Below are 27,481 nucleotides of genomic sequence, written 5' to 3'. Positions count from 1 at the left end.
TCGTCCACCTCTGGCCAACCATAATGCATGTGATGTCAATGGCCCTGTGAAGTCGTGGTCCTGTGAGAGGTAATACTGACACTTTCTAGTAGTAGACTGTCACAGCTGAACAAGATTTTGTTTGTTTGTTTGTTTGTTTGCTTGTTTGTGTTTTTGTTAGCATTTTGACATATTCAGAATGGGTAATATCAAAGGCCATAGAATGCTGAACTTGAACTGCTTGAATAACATCACCTAGTCTACACTGTACCATGATTGCTCATTTTTTATCGAAGATTGTTCTCTTTTCAACCGAGACCACCCCAGGAGGTAGAGGCAACGTCACACCTTGAGGACAGTGTAAACTCCATTGTTGAAGAGCGGAGTGAAGTACGGGGAGTGACTCTCCTGAAGGCGGATGCATAGAGGCTTCTTGTTGGCATTCTCCGGATCCTCAATGTCCCAAATCTCTGGCATGCTGCAGCCAAGTCTGTGACAGCAGTTAGGAGAGTAGGTATCACAAGAAATTTCATAACAAAGCTGACACAACATCTAATGAGATGACAATTTATTATTTTTCTCCATTCATGTCATACTCATATCTCATATATCATATCTTAAAAATCACACAACTGCCAACCCTGAGACTTAATAAATCTGAACAAAGAAGATTTAAAAATCTGAACTTTCATAATTTTATATGCTTTACTATTAACAGATATTTCCAAAAAATCAGAATACACTGAAATGAATGCATTTTCTTTCAGTGAAAAATCTGAATATTCAGATTAAAACTGAACGGTTGGCAGGTATGAAATCACTGCAGTCTTGTTAATGAGGCATTTCTTCTTTTGTTTTAATATTTTGAATTCCTACTTTCATTTATTTTTTTTTTTCTTCTGATAGAGTAATTTTGGCATTGTCAGCCATGGAACCAACAGTTTTTGCACTGCATCACGAGACCTGATACCAGGGAGCTTTAGATTTGCGGCGCGGACGTCTGAGATGACGCTTGAGCTTGACGTTCTCCTCTTTCCTGCGTCGTGTTGAAAAGTAGCTTTAGATTATGCTAGGACGCAACCTATAAACTAGATATATCGCTACGGCTACTGATATGCCTCCGCCATAATGCATGGTTCTCCTAATAGGTCTATAGTACAATGTCTTGACAATGTGTGATGACAGTTTCACACAATTGGCAAAATATTAAAATGACAGGTTTGGCACAAATGTGCTGAATGTCCACTTTCCTAGAACTAGGTTCAATTGGATGAATGATTAAAATGTCAGAGTGCAGGTATTTGGGGAACTGATGATTTCTACTTGACTTTTGACCCTTTTATAAGTTTATGCATTGAGTAATTTTCAAGGTATTGAGAAAAAGTATAATTTCAGTATCAAATGGGGAAATAGCATTATCTAAACCTGGTCTTTGACCTTTGACCTCACAGTTCCACAGAGAATCACTGTTAGGTAGAACATGCATAAATATGTAAGTTTCATGATGATACCTTGAGTTACTTTCGAGATATGGAGGAAAAAGTGCAATTTAGCACTTTCACTTGACCTTTGACCTTTTGACCTTTTGGCAAGAAACTTCCCCAAAAATATATATTGGGTAATACAAGCCATACATCAAGTTAAAAAAAAACAAACCTTCAGGCATATTGCATTTTAAGGAAAGTAGTGATATTTTGAGGAGTTGACCTTGACCTTTGACCCCTGACCTCTGACCCATGACCCCAACTTCCCTAGATAATCACTGCCCATCGGTACAAGCATATATACTAAGTTCCATGAAGATACCTTGAACCATTTGCGAGATATGGAGAAAAACATGAAATTTCAATTTTTTTTTTTCACAAAATAACCTGTGACCTTTGACCTTGTGACCCTAAAATCCACACAAAGTATTATCCCTCAAGGATATACCCTCATACCAAGTTTGATGTAAAACCACCACATGGTTCTTGAGATATCAACAAAAACAAAACGGGACGGACGGACGTACGGACGTACGTACGGACGTACGGACGGACGGACGGACGGACTACCCGAAAACATAATGCCTCCGGCCACTTCGTTGCGGAGGCATAAAAAGAAAATGGCGCCCCCATATGATGGGTGCATGAAGGCCGTTGGCTCCAATTTGTGAAAAATTCATGCTGCGAATATATCATGTTTTACAGTTGTAACTCTCTAAATCGTGAATTCAGCGGACATAAAAATAGCAAAGAACGCGTAGTGAAAACTCAGGCGATGCGTGCTATAAATAGATCGACTGTGATACGCGATTCTGCGCATGCTCAGAACATGTTTTTTTCCCTCTTAACGTCCCCATCATGAAAATCTAAAGCTCCCTAATACCGAGATGATTTAACAATGAATGAGAAAGTCAAAACTGCGGGATGGAGCTCAGAATATTATAAATTCAGGTTTGATTTACTGGAAAATTCAATACATACAAGCATTCATACATCTAGCTGTCACATAATTACTGTTCTGTTTTGGGTTTTTTTTCTCTCCCTAGTTTAGGGTTCTTGAGGTTTCACACATTTAGGTGATCATAACAGTCTTATATGAATTCTGTCATGATATCAAATACATCATCTTTCATTGTGTACCACTCCCAGTAATACAATTTACTGGATACGCCATATATTTTGCGAGTCTAAATTTTTGTGAATCGGGAATTCCTGATGATTTTGCGAGTGGTTAAATTCACGATCGTGGAGTCCTGTACTGAACAGAGAAGTGTACACGCATACGTCACATTCACATTGGGATCAGAGTCAATATTTTCGCGTGTCTTTAATTTCGCAAAGAGTACCTGACTCGCGAAATTCGTGAAAATAAAAACCTCGCGAAATATTCGGCGTATACAGTACATTCAAATGGGGGTTCGTAATGTCAATACAATTGTACTTATCTCTACATGCACGCGAAAAATATGAATCATTTTTATCAACCATCACTTCAGTTGCCAGTTCCTAAAGTACAAACAATAAACACAAATAAACACACACACACACACACAAACAAACAGACCATAACTTTACATCTCAGGAACATTATGAAGCCTAACTGAGTACAGTGACTAGCAATGGTCAACAATAGGTATCAACCTGGCACATTTGCATCATACAAAAAAAAAAAAAAAGAAGTAGAAAAATCATGACTCACTTTGACCTGCGCACACACCAGGAGTGTTCCATGATGGCATACTGCACACCAAGGCTCTTGTAGCCCAAGTGAACCTCCTTTGCTGATTTGCGGCTGAACATGGCATACACTAGTTTTGTCCTGGCTCTACAGATATAATTAATACATAAAAAAAAAAAATCAATATACATTTTGATAAATGATAACAAGGCTGGAAATGCTTGAGCATTCGTCTTGATCATGTGATCATGATGTCACATACTTATTACATGTCATACTATCAACATTTGGGTTAAAAAGTGGAAATTTTCGCGGTGTTGAAATTTTCGCGCATTTCGCGCAACCAGAAGCTAGCGCGAAAATACATGCAAGCAAGTATTTTTGCGTGCCATATGTTCCAGTAGTTGATGTCTTGATTTCGAAGAATTAAACACAAACGAAACTCTTTTTACCCGGCCAAGCGCGAAAAATTGGTCACGCAAAAATATGGACTTTTACAGTACTTCACTCTCATTCTCAGTTTGCTGTATCCCATGGTTTGTTACTAGTAGGAGGGACATGGCAGCTACTCTGTTCAAATATCAAACTATGCCACAGTCCCATGCACTGACTGTGAAAAAAAAAGGAAACCTCGTAGTTGTTTAACCCGTTGAAGACTAGTCACAAGTATATTCGGGCAGGTGTATATGGGAAATGTGTGTTATAGCAAAATCAACTCATCCTCAACGGGTTAAAGATGAGTCAATCTAACAGGGGGTCCACAACATAAATCAAACATTCACATCTATGTATTATTCTTCCATCTCTTGCTATCCATGCACCAAACTTTTCAAGGGTTCAACTCTTTATATATCATGTTCCCAGAGTGAATTTACTCACCAAGTTTGCATCCTTGTCAATGACCACATGTCTATTTACAATGCCAGAGGTACTTTGCGATGATTCACATGCATACAGGGTATAAAGTTTTATATGTGCTGTTGCTAATCCTCACACTCAGTGCTGCACTGTGAACCTCAATATTAAAGCATCATAAACATAATTTTGGCAAATTGTCCAGCTGTCTATGATCACTGCCAATCAATGAAATCTCCAGTTATTGTGAATGGATGTTGAGCATTGGGAAGGTAACATGCAAGAGATGAAACTAGACAAGCAATACAGAGGTTCAAAGCAACTTGCAATCTTACCTCAGCCCAGCATCCTCATAATGAGGGTGGTTCGCAATTCTTCTTTCTGTTGACAACTTCACAGATGCCATAGTGGGCATCGGACCAGCAAACACTGCATCTGGAACATCACATTTGGGAAGAGTAAAATGACACAGCAACATGACAGTGGGCACTGGGACACATGTAATATGTCAGAGGCAAATGCAAATTTTATATGCAGAAATTACACCAAGCTGTTGTACACATAATACATTTGTCATTCATTTTTGTCTTTATATACTTTCTATACTTAGAATGACATCTCTTTATTTTTAATTCTCTCTTTACTTTCCTTGAGCACTGAACAAAATGACACAAAGAGACAGAATTTCTCTCTCATTTATCTAATTTTTGTTCTTTCCACATGACTGTAGTTGACTGTCTGCTTGCTACAAGAATTGGATGTAGTACATATCAAATCTGTGCAAAATTACCATACTCCCATAAAAAATGGTGATGGCATACAGGTTAATAGGAAAATCCCACTCAGTCATAAAAGTCCATGAAATAGTCCTGTAAGAACTTAACTATCAATCTATATAGATTTGGAGGATAGAGTGCAGCCCCCTCCCCCCCCCCCCCCCTAATTCATTGACTCTTAGTTTTTGGAAGTCTGAGCAGATCAGCAGAAAACAAACTGCAAAACCTTAACCTGTTGAGGACGGACTGATTTCGCTGCAACACGCATTTCCCATAGACACCTGCCCGAGTATACTCGGGACTCGTCCTCAACGGGTTAATGCATGATGACAACAAGTAATATGGGTTCAATACCTTGAGGAGTGTTTGCCATGATCCACTCAAGGAGCTCCTCCTGCGGAGCATTGGAGAAGTCTCCACTGATGTTCCACTGATGCCTGAGGTTGGCCACACCCTGGATGGACATCAGGGCCAGAAGAAGGACCACTCCTGCCTGATGGTAGTCAGCCCTCTTTAGGAACCTGAAGACCTAACGAAAACATGAACAACAACAACAACAAAGTCAACTTCTCCTTTTAAAGGGAAAAATCCATCTTGATATGATGTCTTTTTGTATGAAAACAAAAGTCAGAAAAATGTGGGGAAAAAATAGACACATAAAACAGTCAGGAATCATACAAGTTTAGGGAGTAGGACAAACTCTGTGTGATTTAGAAATTGAGCAGATCTCATTGTTTTGTACACAAAATGTCACTGATGTTGATTTTTATAAAATATTTGGGTACAGACAAACTTATCTACTGAGAAGCACATGCCAAATGTAATAATCCCATAATGTACCAAAAACAGGGCTGAAGAAAGATTTTCTTGGGAGAAAACTGAACATTGGTGAATTCTGGTGGACACACCATATAACTAATTGCACTTGTTTGTATCATTAAAGTTTTCTATTAATTTTCACCATCAACCACACCCTTGGAATACTAATTTATCATTAACTCTGCAATTAGGTCCTCTCAGAGGCACGTGCACATTGCTATGTATAATATACACGTACGTGCCAAGACTTTCCCACCAAAATGCTTGCTGTCATGGTTGCTAATGAACCCCCTACTTAATTGAGCTCTCAGTACAGCAATTCATGATTTGAAGTCCAAAATGCTATTAAAATTTGATGCTTTGTATGAGCCCTGAGAATAAGCCAGTTTGTAATTAGCTCATGTACACTTTGGTACAAATGACCTTTCTTTTTTCTCAGTTGGTTAGGCACTTCACTCGTTATCAAAGCGGTGTAAGGCATAAGCTTGCCCGACATAACAATTTATGGAATTTGTGTTCAAACAAATTATGAACTCGAGTTTAGACCAGGTGACGAGAATAGTCCGTCAGTTGACACTTTAGCAGGCATCTAATTCATTGTTTCGCATTGAATGCAATAACAACCTTTTTCTTTTGATGTTGCCAAATACCAGGTTTGCTGTCAGGTGGATGTGCTGGCAAGCACTATTTAGATAAGGATCTCATGAATAATCATCACATCACAGATGCTTATCTCAGTGAATTGATAAACCAAAATGCCTGTTGGTACAAATGACCTTTTTCTGCTCATGCGCAAAGTGGAATTACGAACTGGTCTACATGGCCCCTGGCATGTTCTGTTGACAATTTTTCCTTTGACATCTCCTTTTTATATGTAGTCATCTATTCCAAATATGCTTGAATTCTTGCTATAAAACCTACTTTCCAAAATGCAAAGCAATACAGAGTGTCACACTGCTCACTATTCTATTCAATCTCTCCCTAATGTCTTTCCTGCTTACATATTTCTTTAATTCTGCCTACCCTTTTTCTGATTTCACTGGTTTTCCTCCTCCTTCCACACTTCGTCAATATCTATCCTCTCTTATAGAAACCTAAATATAACATTGCCACTTATTCGCTACCAAAACAAGACATACATAATGGAGGGGGGTAAGAATTAGCAAAATGTAAGAGTGAATAGAGTTTACTTTACCTGCTTGGAAGCCAGTAGACTGGAAATTATACACAGATGAGGCGAGAAGAAGACCTTTAATCTCATGATGAGGACTGCCATGACCAGAAAGGCCAGGAGCTGGAACAGGTGATATACCAACTGGAACATGTGCAGAAGAAGACAGCGAAAGAGAGAGAGAGGGTCTGACATTAGTACCAGTACAATGCTAGCTGTCATTTTGCACCGATTCTCATTTAATGGCTTTCAGATACTGGCTGCCAAAATAAATAACATATGTATTGTACTTGTACACGAGTCCATGCTTTGGTTATGATATGACAAAACCACATCCATGATTATTTGTCTTTGTACAACTCAACAACAAACTAGACTGTGACTTGAAATTAAGCTACATGGTAGCATGCAGGTGACTTTATGAAAAAAGGTAAATGATATGGAGTAACACATTGATGCTCAAGAAATTGTGTTTGTGACAAGACTATTGGCATCCTGGGAAATACTCTTCTATGCCAAGGGAGTTACACTGTATAGTCAACAAATAGAGTAGCACCTGCAAGGGTTTTTGTTTTTCTTTCTTTCTTTCTTTCTTTCTTTTCAGTGGGTGTTGCTGACAAATGGAAAAACAGACATACAGTGTATCACCTGATGTCCAATCTGGAAACATACAAGTCTCTACTGATGGCATGTTTGTGAGAATCAAATATTATTCCAGTTTACAGTAAGAACAGCGAAAATTTCTTACCTCTGCATGTGGCTTGCATCTTATTTCTCTGCAAAACAGACAAAAAAAAAATGAAGACAGATTAACTTCTTTTAGACTTAGAATCAGAATACAGCTTATATTTTATGGCATTCTTTAATATTCCTCCCTTGTAATGTATGAGTAAGCAGAAAAGCAGAATCTGTTGTATTCGTTAAAGCTTAACACTAATCTTCTTACTCCAAGCACTTTCTAAATATGATACATTACTTTTCCCTGTTCATCTAATGCACACTACGGATTAAACCGCTATTCTGAAAACTTGCAACTTGATTTGAGCAAAGTTATGATGCTGATTTAACACTTCCTCTTTATATTATATTTGCATTTGCATAAAAAATGCAGCACACATGTGGATACATTTCTGTGTGACTTACCAGGTATGAGTTTGTGGTTTGCAATGCCGACAAGACTAATTTCACGAACCATTTTCAAAACAAGTCCAAGTTCTATGATAGCCTGCTCCTTCAACAAGAGACCTGTTGGTCTGGTGCATACCTGAACATCATACTTTGTTCTTAATGACAGTCTACCTGAGGCAAACTATCCAAAATTCTTGAGATTCAGGGATTGCTGCAGATGTGCCCCTTAGGAAATGCTTTCCTAATTTCGAATATTTGGGCTTCTCCGTAAAGGTTTCCAATGGAGGCACCACTACCATTTGTACAAACTTTGATCACCTCCCCCATTGATGATTCCTGCCAAGTTTGGTCACATCACCCCAAGTATTCAAGAAGAAGATGAAACATGAAAAAAGTTTGTGCATGCCAGATATCATATGGTGAAAGAGCACAATGCTTCCCTTGAGCCATTTGGTTCAGGTCAGCTAAATATTTACTCACTACAACCCGAATGCTTGCAAAAAGCTCGTTCAAAGTGGAAACAAAATGTAATATTGAATGCAAACCTAATCAATCAATTATACAAAGATATCAACACACATTCAGAGAGTGGATGACTGGTAAAAAAATAGGTATATATCTGAGGTTGTCATTGCAAGATTTTCTGACTTGGCAATGTCATACAACTTTTGACTGGGAAACCATGCAAACAAGCTCAATCTTCAAATTCATGAATTTCTTCCGTCGAGATGTTTTCATTGCAACTGATTGACAAATTGCCCTACATCGACGTAAATAAGCACTGAATTGATCAGTGTTTTTTAGTAGTAGCCATGATAAAAATATCATGGGCGTACATACTCGAGCAGGATTCGAACCTACGACCTCCTGATCACCGGACAGGCGTCATCTCCACTAGACCACCGAGCTTTCGCCCGACAGCAAGTGTTGGTTCTAATCCTTATAGCATGCAGCGGGTACTGCTTTGTTATTCAAATTCATGAATTTCTTCCGTCGAGATGTTTTCATTGCAACTGATTGACAAATTGCCCTACATCGACGTAAATAAGCACTGAATTGATCAGTGTTTTTTAGTAGTAGCCATGATAAAAATATCATGGGCGTACATACTCGAGCAGGATTCGAACCTACGACCTCCTGATCACCGGACAGGCGTCATCTCCACTAGACCACCGAGCTTTCGCCCGACAGCAAGTGTTGGTTCTAATCCTTATAGCATGCAGCGGGTACTGCTTTGTTATTCAAATTCATGAATTTCTTCCGTCGAGATGTTTTCATTGCAACTGATTGACAAATTGCCCTACATCGACGTAAATAAGCACTGAATTGATCAGTGTTTTTTAGTAGTAGCCATGATAAAAATATCATGGGCGTACATACTCGAGCAGGATTCGAACCTACGACCTCCTGATCACCGGACAGGCGTCATCTCCACTAGACCACCGAGCTTTCGCCCGACAGCAAGTGTTGGTTCTAATCCTGGATCAGGAGGTCGTAGGTTCGAATCCTGCTCGAATATGTACGCCCATGATATTTTTATCATGGCTACTACTAAAAAACACTGATCAATTCAGTGCTTATTTACGTCGATGTAGGGCAATTTGTCAATCAGTTGCAATGAAAACATCTCGACGGAAGAAATTCATGAATTTGAATAACAAAGCAGTACCCGCTGCATGCTATAAGGATTAGAACCAACACTTGCTGTCGGGCGAAAGCTCGGTGGTCTAGTGGAGATGACGCCTGTCCGGTGATCAGGAGGTCGTAGGTTCGAATCCTGCTCGAGTATGTACGCCCATGATATTTTTATCATGGCTACTACTAAAAAAACACTGATCAATTCAGTGCTGATTTACGTCGATGTAGGGCAATTTGTCAATCAGTTGCAATGAAAACATCTCGACGGAAGAAATTCATGAATTTGAATAACAAAGCAGTACCCGCTGCATGCTATAAGGATTAGAACCAACACTTGCTGTCGGGCGAAAGCTCGGTGGTCTAGTGGAGATGACGCCTGTCCGGTGATCAGGAGGTCGTAGGTTCGAATCCTGCTCGAGTATGTACGCCCATGATATTTTTATCATGGCTACTACTAAAAAACACTGATCAATTCAGTGCTTATTTACGTCGATGTAGGGCAATTTGTCAATCAGTTGCAATGAAGCTCAATCTTACTCTTGATGTGGTGGATCTTTTATTGCTGAAATGCTCTGGCCATTCGTCAAGTTCTCTGATATGCCCTGCCCTCCTTGAACACTTGGTTGCAGAAATTCCCTGAATAACTATAGGATGTGGCAAGAACAGGGAGTGAAAAAAAAAAAAACAAAACCAGGAAATAGTAAGAACCTTCATAGATAATTTTTGTATGATTGATTATCATGGGTGTGACAAACATGTTGAATCAAGGACTAATAAGAATGATGAATATTAGTGAGTTGAATATTCATGAGTGCACATATGACATTAAGTAAAAATGGACCTTGCCTGATCACAGAACCCACCTTTTCATTTGTATCCACCTGATTTTCATGTCATATGTATATTTGACCATAGGATTGGCACTGTGGTGACCTAACATCTATGTCAAAAGAAAGTAATGTATAACTGGCAAATCTTCTATCATAGTCTCATCTAAACTACAGCTCAAAAACTGGTTTTATCAACATATTTAATACTCTAAATGGATGCTAACATTGTCAGAATACATTCTACAAGTCTTCAGCAAGCCATCAAACAAGTTCCCTACAAGATTCTGAAATTCCCATAGGCCTCATTCAGGATCCTCCAAGTGATATGTATGCATCTTCCAACAGTGTTTGTATGAGATATGATGATGGTAAATACTCACATGGTAAGCTAATACCAAGACGGCCACCACAGCACTGGGAAGCAATAATGTTTGGGAAAACTTCACAAGGGTCTGTGAAATAAGCACACAGTGTAATTTCATGATAATTATGTTTGGTGGTTATCAATGCTTAGCATGGTGCTTGGTAAAACATATAAACACCAGTTGCAAACAGAGAGATTTATAACAGACAGAGTCTTACTGAAGCATTCACTCTCATCTCAATTTAACATGACTGCATAGCATTTAGCAAGATTTGTTGTTGTTGTATTCACTTGCAGATGAATGTGTCTGTAACATATACAAAGCAGTTTTGTTTTGTTTTTGTTTTTTTCACTGCAAGAATCAGTCTATGACAGCAAACTTTCACAATTTCTCTTGAAATGGATTCAACAGAATTACTGTGAAGCTTGAACTCTTTATGTGCCATGGTGTAAACCCCCTGTGTGCCACATTACTCTGAGACAGCAATGTAGTCATGCTTTGGGGAAACATTCTACTTTTCAAATATATGATGTAAGTTCAATAGATTTTCGTATACCCTGGACATGTAATGTGCAAAGTTGTAACGTAAATTGTATGACAAATCTATGATCGTTTTTTCTATAATAAATGACCAGTTCCTACATTATTGTAGAGGCATGACTTTTGCACACAAAACAGTGCTTGAAACTTAGAATTTACCCGCAAATCCAGTAGGGAAAACCGTTTGATAGCCACTCACCACATAAAATGCAAACTACATGTGGCAGGAATGGAATCGCGAGAAACGCTTTCCTTGTACTGTGGCATTTGGCTATTTATCAATCGTTTTGGGCGGCTTTGTGTGTTTGAGCAGAATATGTGAAGTTGGCATGCCGTCGAGTGAGTTGGGCATGCGAACGTGCACATAAAGAGTTAAAGGAAATGAACACATATTTTAAAGGGTCCAATTCTTTCTATGTTCTTCTATTACAGCAAAGAAATAACACAGCGAGGTTGGAAATGTGTCCTGAAATTGTACTGAAGCATGATTTCACAGATGATGTTATGTATAAAGGGGGCACTGTGTGACAAACTTACCGCAGTTTGCATGTAATCAAATTCAGCAGCACAGGTGTATAGCATGGTGTGGAAGTCCTTGTAGTCAGAAAACTTGGACCTAAATAGATTGGCAATGTGAGCCTGGAAACCAAAAGAGAAGAGGACCTTAGGGAAAAGTGGCACGAAAAGCTTGAAAATCTGAAGGTTTATTCCTTGTTTGCTACTACATCAGCATACTAATTAGACTTTGCACATAAAACAAAGATCTACTTATGGACGTGAATGTGGGTTTCGCACAGCAACGCTAACACCAGCACCGAACTTGAAATTATGAAAATGATAATCCCCAGGGGCTAGTGTAAATAGTCAATGGCAAAAAAGCATGTACATTAAATCGCTAACGCAAACGGCAGAGCTCGGTTCAGCAGACGACATTCAACATCGAGCCCAGCACCAGCAATCGGAAATGCGTCATAATTTTGAGGTCAACTCCCAACAGCGACGTGATTTCAAGTTCGGTTTTATCGCCGGTGCTAGTGCTGAGATAGCACTAGCACTAGCACCGAACTTGAAATCACTCACTGTATCTTATTCCTGTACAGTGTATACATTTACAGTATGCCAAAGGTGGTGTCCCATCTCTTATCCCGTTGAGGACGGACTGATTTTGCTACAACATTGTATTTCCCACAGACACCTGCCCGAGTATACTCGGGACTCGTCCTCAACGGGTTAATACAGAGAATCATTGCATCAGCAGCTTCCTTCCTTACAAGAAGAATGGATACTGCAGTCAATGCAAATTTGTACTTTAATACTCAACTATTTTGACAGAGGAGAAAAGCATAAACAGCACAGAATTTCACATTACAGCATAGTGAAGAAACCGGTGTGTGAAGAAACATTACTTTAGTTAAAAGGTCATCGCACACACACATACACAAGAATTCACACACTCTTCTGGCTCTCCTTACCCTTTGAGGATGAACTGAAACACACATTTGCAATAGACACTGCCAAAATATACTTGAAACAAGGAAAAGTAGAAATTACGCGGTGCGTAACATATGTCCCCGCCGGAAGTAGCATTTTGTAACAAAATGTGCAATATAGGTAAAAAATCAAGGTCAAAGGTCAAAGAAGTCAAAGGTCAAAATTCTGTGTAGAAGTTTTGAAGCCCTCACCTAGTGCTATCACATAAAGCAAACGGAATCGAAATTGGGTTAGAAATGGCGAAGGAGTAGCATTTTGTAGCCAATGTACAAAATAGGTCAAAAATCAAGGTCAAAGGTCAAAGAAGACAAAGGTCAAAATTCTGTGTAGAAGTTTTGAAGCCCTCACCTAGTGCTATCACATAAAGCAAACGGAATCGAAATCGGGTTAGAAATGGCGAAGGAGTAGCATTCTGTAGCAAAATGCACAATATAGGTAAAAAATCAAGGTCAAAGGTCAAAGAAGTCAAAGGTCAAAATTCTGTGTAGAAGTTTTGAAGCCCTCAACTAGTGCCATCATATAAAGCAAACGGAATCGAAATCGGGTTAAAAATGGCGAAGGAGTAGCATTTCGTAGCAACATGTACAATATAGGTCAAAAATCAAGGTCAAAGGTCAAAGAAGTCAAAGGTCAAAATTCTGTGTAGAAGTTTTGAAGCCCTCACCTAGTGCTATCACATAAAGCAAACGGAATCGAAATCGGGTTAGAAATGGCGAAGGAGTAGCATTTTGTAGCAAAATGTACAATATAGGTCAAAAAATCAAGGTCAAAGGTCAAAGAAGTCAAAGGTCAAAATTCTGTGTAGAAGTTTTGAAGCCCTCACCTAGTGCCATCACATAAAGCAAACGGAATCGAAATCGGGTTAGAAATGGCGAAGGAGTAGCATTTTGTAGCAAAATGTACAATATAGGTCAAAGGTCAAGGTCAAAGGTCACGACTGAAATTCTGTGTACAAGTTTCAAAGCTCCCATGTAGTGCTATCATATAAAGCAAACAGAATCAAAATTGGCTCATAAATGACAGAGAAGTAGCAAATTGAAGATTTTGATCACACACGGACGCACACACGGACACACGGACGGACACACGGACGGACGGACACACGGACACACACACGTACGGAGCCCGTTTCATAGTCCCCTGCTCGAACTCGTTCGGCGGGGACAACTAGTCTTCAACAGGTTAATAAAAAAAAACCAAATAAACAAATAAGGGGGAGTGTTCTTACATCATCCTCTGTCTGAAGGAGTGTAGACAAGACCAGCTTGATGGTGAAGACTCCTCCAAGTAATAGGCACAACTGACACAACTGCGAGAAAACGTGAAGCAATCTCATGATACAGTACAGTGGAGTCCCGTTATATGCTTGGTACCGGCAGTTTACTTTCGTTATATCGAAATTTCATTATAACCAAACGAACAAACAATAAAGAACATAGAGCTGATAATGTTGGAGCATAAATTTTTACTTCGGTGTAACCTGAATTTCGTCATAAACGTGTTTGTTAAAACGGGAGTGCACTGTACAGTGTAGTACAATATTTGCCCTGAAAAATGTGCATACCGGTATACAATACAGCATAATGTACAATGTCATCTTTCTGAGAAAGACTACCAAAAGGGGCACAATCAGATAATGAACATACTTAAGATGTGATTAATCTTTTGTTGGGCTGTTTATTTTTATTTCATTTCTTTTTGTCATTTTTTTTTTTTTTTTTTTTTTGGGGGGGGGGTCTTTGTTTGTATGTTTTTTATTTGGGGGGGGGGGTAGCAAATTTTTTTTGCAGGGAAGGGTAGAAAGAGTGTACACTGGAACTGTTGGGAACACAACAAAACATCAACTTCTTATTAAAGACAAAAAAAAACAAAACAAACAAAAACCCACCAACAACCACAAGCAATGTGTCTGAAAAGTTCAGAAACCAGTTGTCCCTGTTTGGTCACCTGTTTGATGATGATGAAAGTATCATCAATGTCAATTTACCATAACAGAATACTTAGTGTACATTTTACAGTCAATAACTTCTTTAATCCCAAAGATACAACGTACATGTATAAACATAATCTTGTACTCCACCAAGCACTGACTACAAAGCTTGATACCAGTAATGTCATCATTCAACTCTGATTAAAGAAAAAAAAATAAGAAAAGAAATCTGTATCTAAAGTACAAATGTATGGTGAGTACAATAACAGAATAATCTCACATTTTGTGCATAAACTTACCCATATCACAATTCTGTATTCAAGTTTTTCCAGGAGCGGTTCCAAAAACAGAATTATCTACAGTAAAGAAAAAGGAAATAAAGATACAATGTACATCAATGTACATCATCAACTTCTGAGAAAAAAAAAAATGGAACAGAGCATATTTTCCTCTTATTCAAAATCATACAGACACCATTGTATAGAGCATAATTATACTTATCACAGCATAAGCTACAATGTACCTCTATTCTGTACCATACTTTGGAGTTTGTTTGCATGAATGAAAAAGGTATCGTCTCATTTTTTTTTAACTGTCCTCAGAATATAAATATAATACTTTATCATTAAAAAAAATGAAGAAACAATTCTTAGATTGTGTTTGGTTAAAAAGAGGGGGGAGACACAGATAATATGGTAATCTGATGGGTGAAAATTTGTTTTCCACTTTACAGCATATCATATTTAGAAAGGATTAAATGTACCTGTGTATCTCTTAATGATGGAAACATTTGAAGCTCTAAAAGCTGGAATTGTCACTGTTAACAGCATCATCTCTGGTGGAATGTTGCTTAATGAACTACGAAGCCTCTATCTTTGAGTTATTCTACCCCTTACTTGTGCATAGGCCACATGCACCATATCCTTCTTTTTTTCATGACATCTGAAATAGGGCATGTCATAGTGCTTGGTCTGTTTTACCTCAACTTACCCAGATTGTGAGAAGACAAGATGTAAAGAAGGATGTTAGAAGCATCTCATTTCCAAATAACATGATGTAACTGACAAGCAATCCAATCTGGAAAGAAAAGAAGAATGCACTAGTGCTGTTAAGACATGGGACTTAACTGACCAATGAAAATGAAAACATGTAATGCCCAGCTTTTCTATATTAGTCATGCAATACATTGTCCTACAGCAGTGTGATGTGAAATTGTACGCGATTTAAATGTCTAAAAAATGTCTTTTGCCAGTGAAAACATAGGCAGCAATGACACACTATCTGGGATTACAAGTTTACACAATAAAAAAAGATGTTCCATGGTACTTACATTCTAAATGGACAATATCCCCACTTTATAAAGAATTAATTTCACATCTCTAGTCACAAGGAGAATAAAAGCTACTGATGAGTTGTAGTCCAAATTGCTTCACTAATGATACCCTAAACTTATCCTCACAGTAGTGCTAAGAGATATTTGCAGCATCAACAAAACACTCTAGCCTTACTACACATGTCCATTTCATTGTCCCTCAGAATATAATTGTAATATGCGGAAATACTCTGTGTATTATGACATATGACTTTCATCAATCTTTCTTGGCCAAGCCCATGAGAAACCACACCAGTTGTGCAGGACATTATTTGCGTACCTCAGAAACCATGAATCTATGAAAACATCCTCTTACTTCAAAGTTCCTGCCACATAATGAACACTTTACAAGCACAATCTTATCACTTTTACTAGTTTCTGCTGGCCTACAATAGACAGGAGTGACTTGGACCAATAAGGGTAATCATCCTAATTGCTGTATGAAAAAGAAAAAAGAAAGAAAGAGTGAACAAACAACACAAAGTTGAAAATCAAAGAAAAAGAAATATTCAGTAACAGGCCTAGCTCTAATGGTTTCTGCCAGTTCTCCCCTGCTGCGAGATACAGAAACAGGTAATGAACATGACCCCTTGGCTACTCACACTTTGACCTTGAAGAATGCACTTGACCTTTTGAGAACTGGCAAAGCCCAGCATGTAGGTTGCAAACACAGCAAGGGTCTGGAATTGGAGAAAAGAGAGAGATTGAGAGATGGAGTGAAACAGTTATTAGAAGAGACACATGGTGCAGAAGGGCAAAGGGCACGTATTACTGTATGAAAAGGAAGTTGGAAGGAGAAATACAATTGTATGGGAGAAAGAGAAGCAGTAACAACAGTGTTAAAAAAACAACAACATGAAAACAGAGGTGGAGGGAACATGATATCACAATGATGAAATAATGAACCCAAATGCATGGTATAATATACTTCAGTAACTTCCTTCCATAGATTGCTTTAGGATATGATATCTTGCATCTAACTGTGCCCTACAATGGCTGTCCTACAATGTATGTAACATTCCTGTCTGGTACTGAAAGAATGGCACACAGAACTTTCCTCATGATTCGATTCAATTTGATTTGATTTTTTGCAGTTGTATGTTGACAAAAAACAACAACTGGTTGTATTTCTCTAAAGGTGGAACTAAAACAAATCGAGAGTCTGATGAAAACCAGATACCACTGGTACATAAGTAGATGAATCTTATACAATAAATCTTCACCAAGTTGAGAAAAATCTGATTCTGAACTAATGAACAAAGAATACAATGTTTCACTGAAAAAAGTTGATTTACCTGTGTAAGAAGAGCAAACTGAGCAAATTGCCATGGCAACATGAATCCGACCACACCCAGACTGATGGCGATGCTATGAATCCATCCAGGCTTCTGTATTCTGTGAAGATTAATTTTCATATTTAAAGCATGTATGAAAATGCTATACTATGCCATGCCATGCTGTAACCTATTGTACAAGACAAGAAGTCATCTTCAGGTGGCCTTTTTTCAATCAGGTTCCCAGCAGAACATATCTTTCTACAATGCCCTTTAACTCTTAATGTGCCAACACATCCGACTCAGTCGACGGCGTGCCAACTTCGCATATTCTGCTCAAACCCACAAACCCGCCCAAACCGATCGATAAATCGCCAAATGCAGCAGTACAATGAAAGCTTTTGTCACGCTTCCGTTCGTCTCACATCATCGATTTTGTCTAACAAATCCACACCATATTCAAACTGACTTAAAGAGACAGAAAACCAGACAGGAATATTAAAAGAAGTTTCATCCCAATTGGACATTACATGCAAAAAGATGATATGGAATTTCCACAGCTTCACATGTTTTCATCAAGTGAATGCCTGCTGGAAGATCATCTCCCAACTCTCAAACATGTTTATACACAAAAACACTATCAAACTCACGTTTGGGTTGATGATTTTGCAACTGCAACCTTTGTTTTTCCCCCTAGCAGTCATCACTGCTAGCTTAGTTACAAGACTCCCATAATTTGATATATCACTAATGCGTATTATTCATAGGATTAGAGGAATTTGCAGCAAAAAATAAAAAATAAATATATAAACTAGAGAAGCACTCTGAGACAGCTTATTTCCACCAATTATCTTGTTCTTCCATAGAAATCGGTGATTTCCACCCATATGTATGAATGCTGAAAATCGCCCGAATTCCAAATACTGTAGTATAGAAGCCTTTTGTTACGTCATCAACCCTCAGCTGCGCGGCACGCCTCGCCCTTGCAGAAACTAGAGCACGCACTTTAGAGTGCATATGAATACCTCAAAAATGCGCAGCTTGAACTCCCAAGTTCATTGACCCTACATGTACCTGCCAAAATATAAAAAATCCTTCAAAAAATCCACAAGAATTGCCGGATCACTACCAAAATCATCTATTCTGCACGTCATTCTCAACCTTTCCTGCAAGTTTCATCCAAATCTGTTTGCAACTTTTTGAGTTCTTTTGCACACGGACAAACAAACAAACCAATGGTAATGAAAACATAACCTCCTCCCTTGGCAGAGGTAATGATATTAACACAAACATATTCCAAGCATTGCTTGTTTCATCATCCTGTTTCTACTTCCGTACCTTAAAACATGTGTGACCAAGAACATCTCCAGCACAAAGATGGGATAGGCAAAGCTTTCTCTCAACGGAGGTGTCCACTGCACTCTGGTACACTGCCAAGATAACCATAATATAAGCATGACAGATCTCAAAACAGGTGGACAACAATAATCCCTGGTCTTTGACAAGCAGGAAAAGTAATATATGAATGTCACGGGGAAAAAGCATGTTTACACAAAACGTTCTCTTCATTTGCCCTGCCGATATCATCTGTAGATGCCAAAGGGGTTTAGGCATGACACCAGCAATGTGAGCAGCTACCTAGGGTTTTAGCATGTCACCACAACATTCTGCTTGATATCCTAAAAAGTGCAAGACATTCAAAGCACAGCACCATGAAATTGGCAACACACTGACAATAGTAACTTGTAAATTAATCATACAAGGGGGGTACATGCCTACAAACTTACAAAAAATCTAGCTAAAGATTGTTATGCTATGATCATGGCTTCTTCAATCTTATCTGATGTTCACAAATATGGCTAAGAAAGCACCAGAGTGCATCTAGACACCCAATACAGCCCCAGCCTGAAAGGGACTGTACAGTTCTGGTTGAGGTGAGGATTTAGCTTTTAATGTTTTGCGAGATATTCAGAAACCACTCAATGAGATGTCAAAGAGCATGCAATTCTAAGGGGTATCAAAAGTTTATTTGACGAAAATCGGCTTTGCAATGGCTGAGATATCCAAAAACAAGGTGAAACAAAGAGATCCTAATAAAAGGCGTGGCCTGTTGCCTTTTATTATTATCACTTTTTTGGATATCTCAGCCATTTGAAAACCAATTCTTATTAAATAAACGTTGAATCCTTCTTAAAATTACATGCTCTTTCATATTTTCATAAGAGGTTTCTCATTATCTCACTTAGGAATGTTATAAACCTGAATCCCCACCTCAACCAGTACTGTACAGTCCTTTGAAGGGACTTTATGCTTTGCACTGGTCCATTTCATGCCTGTGGCATACAATGTACATTCACACAAATTACACAGACAGACTTTTTTTTTTTTTTTTTTGAATGTAGATCACCCTGCATGAAAAAAATTATACAGCAAACCTTGGATACAATTTGGAAGGGACGCAGCAGATACAGCTTTCCTTTATATCCAGTATACACTCAGGATGTTTTTCATCAATTCAAACAGCAAAACTGAAAAAAAAAAATAAATATATTCTAGTACTGTGCACGATAAAGGGTGTTACAACTATGTCCTCAAAGTGAATGTATACATTGTGGTGCAGACAACATAGTTTATCACTGTAAGATTCAATGAAGCAAAACCCATTCAAAGACTTGAATAATGGTTTGCAAAAGACCCCACAATGCTTTAGGCATTTCGATTTAGAACCATTCAAATCATCTCCTTCTTTCTGCCCACAATATGTACAACATAAAATTTTCTTCCCATTGAACACAGGCCATAAAAATAAATGAAGTGGGTGAAAAAGGATATTTTCTCTAAGAATGGAAAAGGCCCATTAGTTTCTTTTACTATTATTTGCCTTTGAATCTAATTCATGCAAAGTGAGACATAGACTCCTTTGACATAATATTCTTGCAGCTGGAAAACTGACATACCTCTCCATGGTTGTAGAAGAAAGATAGCACAGTGAGAACTCCCCCGAGGATATTATGGCTCAAGTATGCACCAAAGATGAAGAGCAGAGACACAAACAAGCCATTCTCTATGAAGATCCCATTCACATAGAAATATGCCCTGTCCCCCATTCCTGCAAGAAGAAGAAGGGGGTTAAAAAATCCAGTTACATCTGTACTTCTATTAAATTCAACAGAGGCCACAATCATAAATGCTGTCAGTTACATATATTGAATTAATCAAAATTCTTTGGAAATCTTATTTTTCACAGAAATATACACTTTCTAGTGTCATGACATCAATATTTCCTCCAGAATGAATCTATTTTGAATCTTGGGTGAGTATAGATTTGATAAACCATCTGATATTTTGTGAAGACTCTTAAAATAAAATAATGGAACAATTACACAATTCTTGGATTTTTGATGTTTTTGTTTTATTTCATTTTATTTTTTATTTCATTTCATTTTATTTTTTTTTTCATTTTTTTTTATTTTTTTTTTTTATTTTTTATTTTTTTTTTTGGGGGGGGTTGATGCACATGTAGAATATAATATGGCCACCTCCATTCCAGTGCTTTTCGATATTGATCATCTTTAATGGTCATTTCCATGACTTTGTTTCTGGTTTGCTAGTATACATGTTTGGGAATCTATGGAAACTTGTAAACAGATGTAGATTATCATTCATCCAATCGAAGTGTGACAGTTATAGAAAAAAAAAAACAGAAAGAAAGAAAGATAATATCTAAAACATTGAATAAATACCTTCACAGTTTAGTACTGGACTGAGCCCTCTACCCCTGTTGACTGTGTAACACTCCTTAGTCTTGATGTCCAGCAGCTTTGTGACACTTTCATATATTCTGAAACTGGCTGCCAGAAATACCTGTAAAAATGATTTGTATTAAAACATCACAATCTCTTTGACAATAGTGCAACTGTTAGACAAGTTTGCAGTTAAATGTACTATAGTGTGGTCACTATGCTTACTGACAAAATACTATCAAGTTTTATTGGGTTAATTGAAAAAAAAAGAGGAATATTCAAGTATTTACAAGTAAGTATGATATTAAATTTCGTTGATCATGGATATTTGTCATGAGCATTTGACATGAGTATTCTTAGCTATATCTACTTAAAAATAATGGGGTAAAACCCAAAACACACACACACACAACAGAAATGACTCCCATGTGACAAGTACCTCCACTTGAAGCGATCTTTATTTGCATTGCGGCAATGAACAACTCGAAACGTGTTACTGCATACCCCGCCAATTCATGCATGTACTGGTACATGTCAATGCCACTCTTTAGTCACAGTTTATGGTTGCCAATGTTGCAGCATGAACCTTAACTCTTAAGTGGTATTATTTAAACAAGGTCACTACTTTTGTGGCACAGCATACAATTACATGTATACTGAAATCAATAGGGCCTAGTGCAGAATTTTGATTGGTACTACAAGAATTAGAACATGAGTCCTCCTTTCTGCATGGGTCATTCAACTTATATATCAAGGACATCAGTCCACATTGGCAAAATGCAAACAATGGACCCACTGTTCCTTTAAAAGGTAAATCATGTCTCAACAGTGGCAGAGTTGTTATTGCAAATGCTCACAAGTATGAGATATCAATGTTTATTTATGTTTAATTGTTTCGTCAGAAGGGGCTGCACTAAATGACAAGAGTATTAGGTCCATATATATATATATATATAGAATGCTTCCAGTAGTATTGCAAAATATGAAACTTATGTTGGATGCCTACAATGCACTGTCATGGACTTAAAAGACTTCTGATGAAAGGCAAAAACCTTTATATTATCAATATTTTGGATAATGCGATAATCCTACTCCTAACATAGTCAATACTTACCTCTGGATAGACATTGAAACGTTTGAGTGTATTGATGGTATTGGGGTACTCAGTGACATTGTCACTCATTATGGCGTGCAGTCCCTGGCTAAAGCTTGGAGCCTTCACCATTGTCTTGTAGTAGGAAAAATATAGACCCTGCAACGTTTTGAAAAAAAAAATGAAATCATGTCACTGCCTTGGACTTTATATTGATATGAAGCAGTGGATTCTAAAAACAAAACTAGCAATTTTTATATCACCACAATTTGATGGAAAAGTGTAGAGTATACACTGTATGAGGCAGCATTAATGATAAAAAATAATTTAGAGCATGATATTTGTGAACTACCTAGAGGACAATTTCATTGTAAACCAGATGAATGCATCTTGTGATCAAGGTTTTAACACAGTTAACAAATATGAATGAGGAAGTACATCAATCGAAAACAGAAGCTATATTCTACAGGCTCCTGTTCGGGGACCCAGGTTTGGGAACAAATGTAAACAGTCACTGTTTTTCCAGGAAACAGCCACTTTTATTGTTTCAATACACATTACTCTGTCACTTAGAAACAAATAAAAGACAGACACACCTTACATGACTATTTCCTACAAAGAAGAACATGTCTTTCTTTCATACTGGCATAGAATTTTCTCTTCCGGTAATTTCTTTCTCTCCTCCATCTTCCATTATATTTTAATATTGGTCACAGACAAATTACATTTCTTTTTTTTTTCTTTTTATAGCAAAACTTGGTCCAGTTGCAATAAAATTAATACTTGCACAACAGCTCTGAGTAGTACTCAGTTACACTGAAGTTTACGGCAGCAATTCCAGCAAGATAAATGTAAGCACATTGTATGCATAGCAGCAGCCAGCAGGATTGATACTTTGAATTTGGCAATCCTCTAGTTTCATCTTTAGTACAGTGATATGAATTATAACAATAGAAGTCTTAATTTGCCAGTCATTTGTCTGGGTATAAGGTACAACTATTTCTCAGGATTTGATTACCTACATGTATCTTTATTATGGAACATAATGTCAGGTGCAAGTGGAATGCAGGGACAACACATACTGCAGAGCTGGGTAAGTTAAGCATTTGCTCTCTTTCTGCAGTCTAGTTATTGTATCCTGCTTTGATATTTTATCACATAAGACTTCAATGATCAAGAGAGTCAAGGCTTCAGTGCAAATGACGTCATAAACCTTCAACTGGCAATGGATTACTTACCATTTCAGTTCTGAATGTCATTTCTCGCTCCAGGTCCGAAAGGTGGGAAAAGAAGCGATCGTTCTCGAACATGCTGGAGATGTGTTTTCTGTCATGATTGGATTGGCAATTAAAAAAAAAAAATCATGCATCAAAAATCTAAAATAGTATGTGATATTCTATGCCTCTTCTCTACTATACTTGATTTGAATAAACAAAACTGAAATCCCATGACACGACTGACAATAATTGGGTTCAGTTTTTCTGCAAAAAAAAAAATTAAAAAAAATAATAATAAAGAGCTCCTAAAAAAGCAACAGTAAATTTCTATAAAAAAACAAACACACCTTAACATGAGTATAATAAATGAATATGATGACTACAAACACCAACAGGAAGCAAACAAGACTAAGAGTAAAAAAGTGTAATTTTAATCAGGTTGACTCATTTCAGTCTGGAATTAAATTAGTGAGACACAACTAAGAGCCCACAAAACACGACTCAGAGATAATATAAATGGGGTTATTACCATTACACTGAAGCAAGCAAAAACAACCTTTCAAAACTTTCAAAGCCTTGTTTTTAGTAAAAATAATTTCTGGATGGTGAATGGCCCTTTTCAAGAATTTTGAATTTACCCATTTTTTAAGTAATATTCTAAACTTAATATCTTTTGCTCTGCTTTCCTGAAGAAGGACAAAGTGAAAACAAGTCACAAAATAATTTTCATTTTATATTCTGTTGCGATGACACAATACATTGAGTCCTTGTCAGCCAAAAGAAGAAATGTGTAGTTACATGTAGCTGTTTCAACCCGTTGAGGACGGACCGATTTTGCTACAACAGACATTTCCCATAGACACCTGCCTAATTATACTCGGGACTCGTCCTCAATGGGTTGATAAATCTATGATACAGAGTAGCATTATGAGCATTATTGACATTGTAAAGATGTGTAATTAGGTGACTGTACTGGAAAATTTTCAACACCATATTTGAAAGCAGTGGTTCAAAGTAAGATGCAAGAGCCCAAATTCTGAAATTAAATTTAATTCTTTTAATGAATGCCAGCAATTAGCCTCTCATTGAAAAGAGTTAATCATTAAGTTTGTTTCAAATAACACATCGCTCTGAACTGTGCAACATCTGTTTTTAATACTCATACATCAATATGGGTATAATACATCATGCCAACAGAATTCAAATTGTTGTTATTATTCTATTATCTCAGAATGTGATACAGAGTCAAAGCTCTCCATTAGGAGTGATTTACAGAGCTCCCAAAATCATGGAATACTTCAGAGCTAAACATCATACAAGCTGTGCAAATATCAGGAGTCAGGCTTTGACCATATGCATATATGTTTTCAGTAACAGCTGGCACATCAGTGGATGTGGTATAATGAAGTCACAATGGGAATCTCTGACAAAAAAAAAAGTAATTTTTCTGTTGGTAGTAGCTGAGGTATAAGTACTTACCCATGCAAATATCCTACCAGCAAGGCTGCCATGATGCATGATGTAGCGTAGTAAAGAAAGAAAAATGACAATCAGTTATGACATATCTATACATGCACATGTACTAGATTAAATTTGACAGGCAAATGTAAACACTCAACAGATAGATCTATGTTTGCTTTTGGTGTTTATTCAGCTCACTATGATGAATGTCAAGGTTTTGGTAAAACTAAGTTCTCAGTGTATCATTAATATGAATATTACTCAACAGTCTCAAGTTCTTTGACATGAAGGTAACCTGGCTACCTAAGAAGGGCTGAGGTTGACAAGAAAATAGTCCAAAGTCCTCTGTCTAGCAAGTTCACAGTAAACTTGTGTTACTCTATGGGTCACCCACACACTGCCACTTTCAACTCGCTTGCAAAGGTTTTGTGTAATGAAACCAGTTTCGGATTTCAGTACTTACTAGTACTCTATGGAAAGAGATGCTGACTTTGTGACAACACATTGTAGGTCTACACAATTTGAAGCTTGCATGAGCAGCAATCAGTAAGAGTCACTGTAGTATCATGTGACAATCATAGTACATATAGGTGGGGTCATAGTATGCATGATGTGCATGATTTGACAAACATAAAAAAGAAAATAGGAAAAACTTGCAAGGCAAAGGCAATCATATAGTGAGGCCAACATTGTTTCAACAGTTTAATGGTTGAAAGTTTATGCATGCTTCCATGTGTATAATTTACAGCCATATTTCACAAACGTTTTGTATGTTCATTGAGCACTTTCAGAAGATGCTATCCTACATTGTCATGTTTGGGTTTTTTTCTTTTTCTTTTTGATACTAGCACTTTATGATTTTGATGTTTCAACCACCAGTAATTTTCACTTGTACCAATAATGTACAATGTTACTGTTGAACATTCACACTTATCACAGATTAGTCAGAATTTATCAAACAATATCTAAAAACAAAAAGTTATTCCTTAATTTAAATGACATTGAAGAGAGGATGAAATAATCTTGTAACAAACAGGGATATGTGTATTGCTCATTGCATACTTCATACCTCAACTCCATCATTGCACTGTAATAGTAAAACTGTTACAGTCTAAATCATAGATAGTAGAGATAACAATAGGATGGGGCGCAATAAAAATGGACACAAAATGGCTACCCTACATAACGATACAAAAGAGAGCTAGGTACAAACTCGGTACACCTACATACATGTACGTAGGAACATCATTCATTTCCAAAGGTAGTGGTATTTTTATTATCTTAAAAAGATTTAAAAATTATAGTCAGCTTTTTGTGGATTAAGGGCGTTATTTTGAAGAACAAGATTTTAAAGTACCAGTAATAAGGATTATTTCGTGGAGGTAAAAATTTGTCAACAACATGATCTAAAAACAATCAAAGATGCTTGATAAACAACAACTTCAAAGACAGCGCGTCTCAGGCAAAGACACACATCACCTGAGACGCGCTGTCTTTGAAGATGTTCTTGTTGTTTATCAAGCGTCTTTGAGTGGTCTCAGGTGATGTGCGTAATGATACGCTTGAGGACCGCGCACTGTCCATTTGTTTTGTACAGGATTAGCGTGCACTTTCCTGTCTTTTCAGCTAAGCGTCTTTGGTCTAGATCATATGGAAAATGAAGTGCTTCTTCACTCTGTCTCCGAGTCTGAGTCTTACACATGATTGGTAAATCCAACCCTAAGCTCTACTCTTCACAGTCACACTTTTATTTGATGTTAATAGTATGATCTATCATCTAACTTGTCGGAACTGAAACTAGAAATTTGTCTAGAATCTCCCTTTTCACAGCTGATTTTAGTGGCAGTGGTTTACTAAGCCCAAATCAGTGACAGTGTCTACAGCCTACAGGTAAACTTGGAGTTTACTGATATTTTGTGATAATACATGTAGGCCTAAGTGTTAATAACAGTCTTTTAAACTCTCAGTTCATCATAAATGCATTCATACTGTGGCTGTGTCATTAGTTTTTGCAAGAGATGTCAACATCAACACCAATATAAAAAAAGTTGAGAAGTCAAAGAGTCTGGTCTGGAGGGCAATGCCCTTTTAGGACAGTTTAAATAAATGCATATTATCATCAACCCACTTGATTACATATTGACCATAATAAACTGCCACAAACGAATGAAACGTGCCACGCCACCCCACCGGGCCGCTCAAATGTGCCACAGTGGCAGCGGACACGAAGCCACATCGCCGGGTAAGCAGGGAGACGGATGCTGCCACCGGCCGGTCCTCGGTAACACATTCAGCATTACACACACAATACACTTCGCTTTTTAGTTTTGACTCGTTCAGTTACAATGCAAAGACAATACTTACCGAGACTCACTATAAGAAAATTCCTGCCAGAAAGAAGCCCCGCGACAACTGGTCGTTCTTCTCGGATCCCATTCTCTTTCCTACTTCTTTGACTTCGCGAAGAGTTGCCCTTCTTTGTTTCTGTTCGCCCCGATCTGATGTTCGTCGTCTGCTCCGTCGTCCTTCTCCTACCGCCAGCCATGTTTATTCACGATCAATTTTGTTCGTTTGCGATCGATCAGCGATCAGGCTCCGATTGAGTTAGTCGATCAAAATTGTTATCGATCACTACGC

At 37.7% G+C, this 27,481-nt stretch overlaps 1 protein-coding gene across 1 annotated transcript; it reads right to left on the bottom strand.

The window, feature by feature from the left end:
* Window positions 1–147: 147 nt before the first annotated feature.
* Window positions 148–27,296, bottom strand: LOC140243388 (protein C-mannosyl-transferase DPY19L1-like). The gene is made up of 21 exons (XM_072323069.1): window positions 27,209–27,296; window positions 24,863–24,887; window positions 23,405–23,492; window positions 22,188–22,325; window positions 21,074–21,194; window positions 20,288–20,439; window positions 18,669–18,760; window positions 17,352–17,451; window positions 16,659–16,736; window positions 15,675–15,761; window positions 14,984–15,040; window positions 13,983–14,063; window positions 11,801–11,902; window positions 10,739–10,810; window positions 10,066–10,172; window positions 7,511–7,538; window positions 6,787–6,906; window positions 5,127–5,301; window positions 4,332–4,431; window positions 3,163–3,288; window positions 148–469 (listed from the first exon to the last, which is right to left on the bottom strand). The coding sequence occupies exons 3-21, from the start codon at window positions 23,474–23,476 to the stop codon at window positions 322–324; spliced, it is 1,956 nt and encodes a 651-aa protein (XP_072179170.1). The 5' UTR covers window positions 23,477–23,492; window positions 24,863–24,887; window positions 27,209–27,296; the 3' UTR covers window positions 148–321.
* Window positions 27,297–27,481: the final 185 nt, after the last annotated feature.

Source organism: Diadema setosum, chromosome 20, assembly GCF_964275005.1.
Source record: "Diadema setosum chromosome 20, eeDiaSeto1, whole genome shotgun sequence".
NCBI lineage: Eukaryota > Metazoa > Echinodermata > Echinoidea > Diadematoida > Diadematidae > Diadema > Diadema setosum.
Note: the sequence above shows the minus strand (reverse complement) of the source record. Positions and strands in the feature narration are given on the sequence as shown.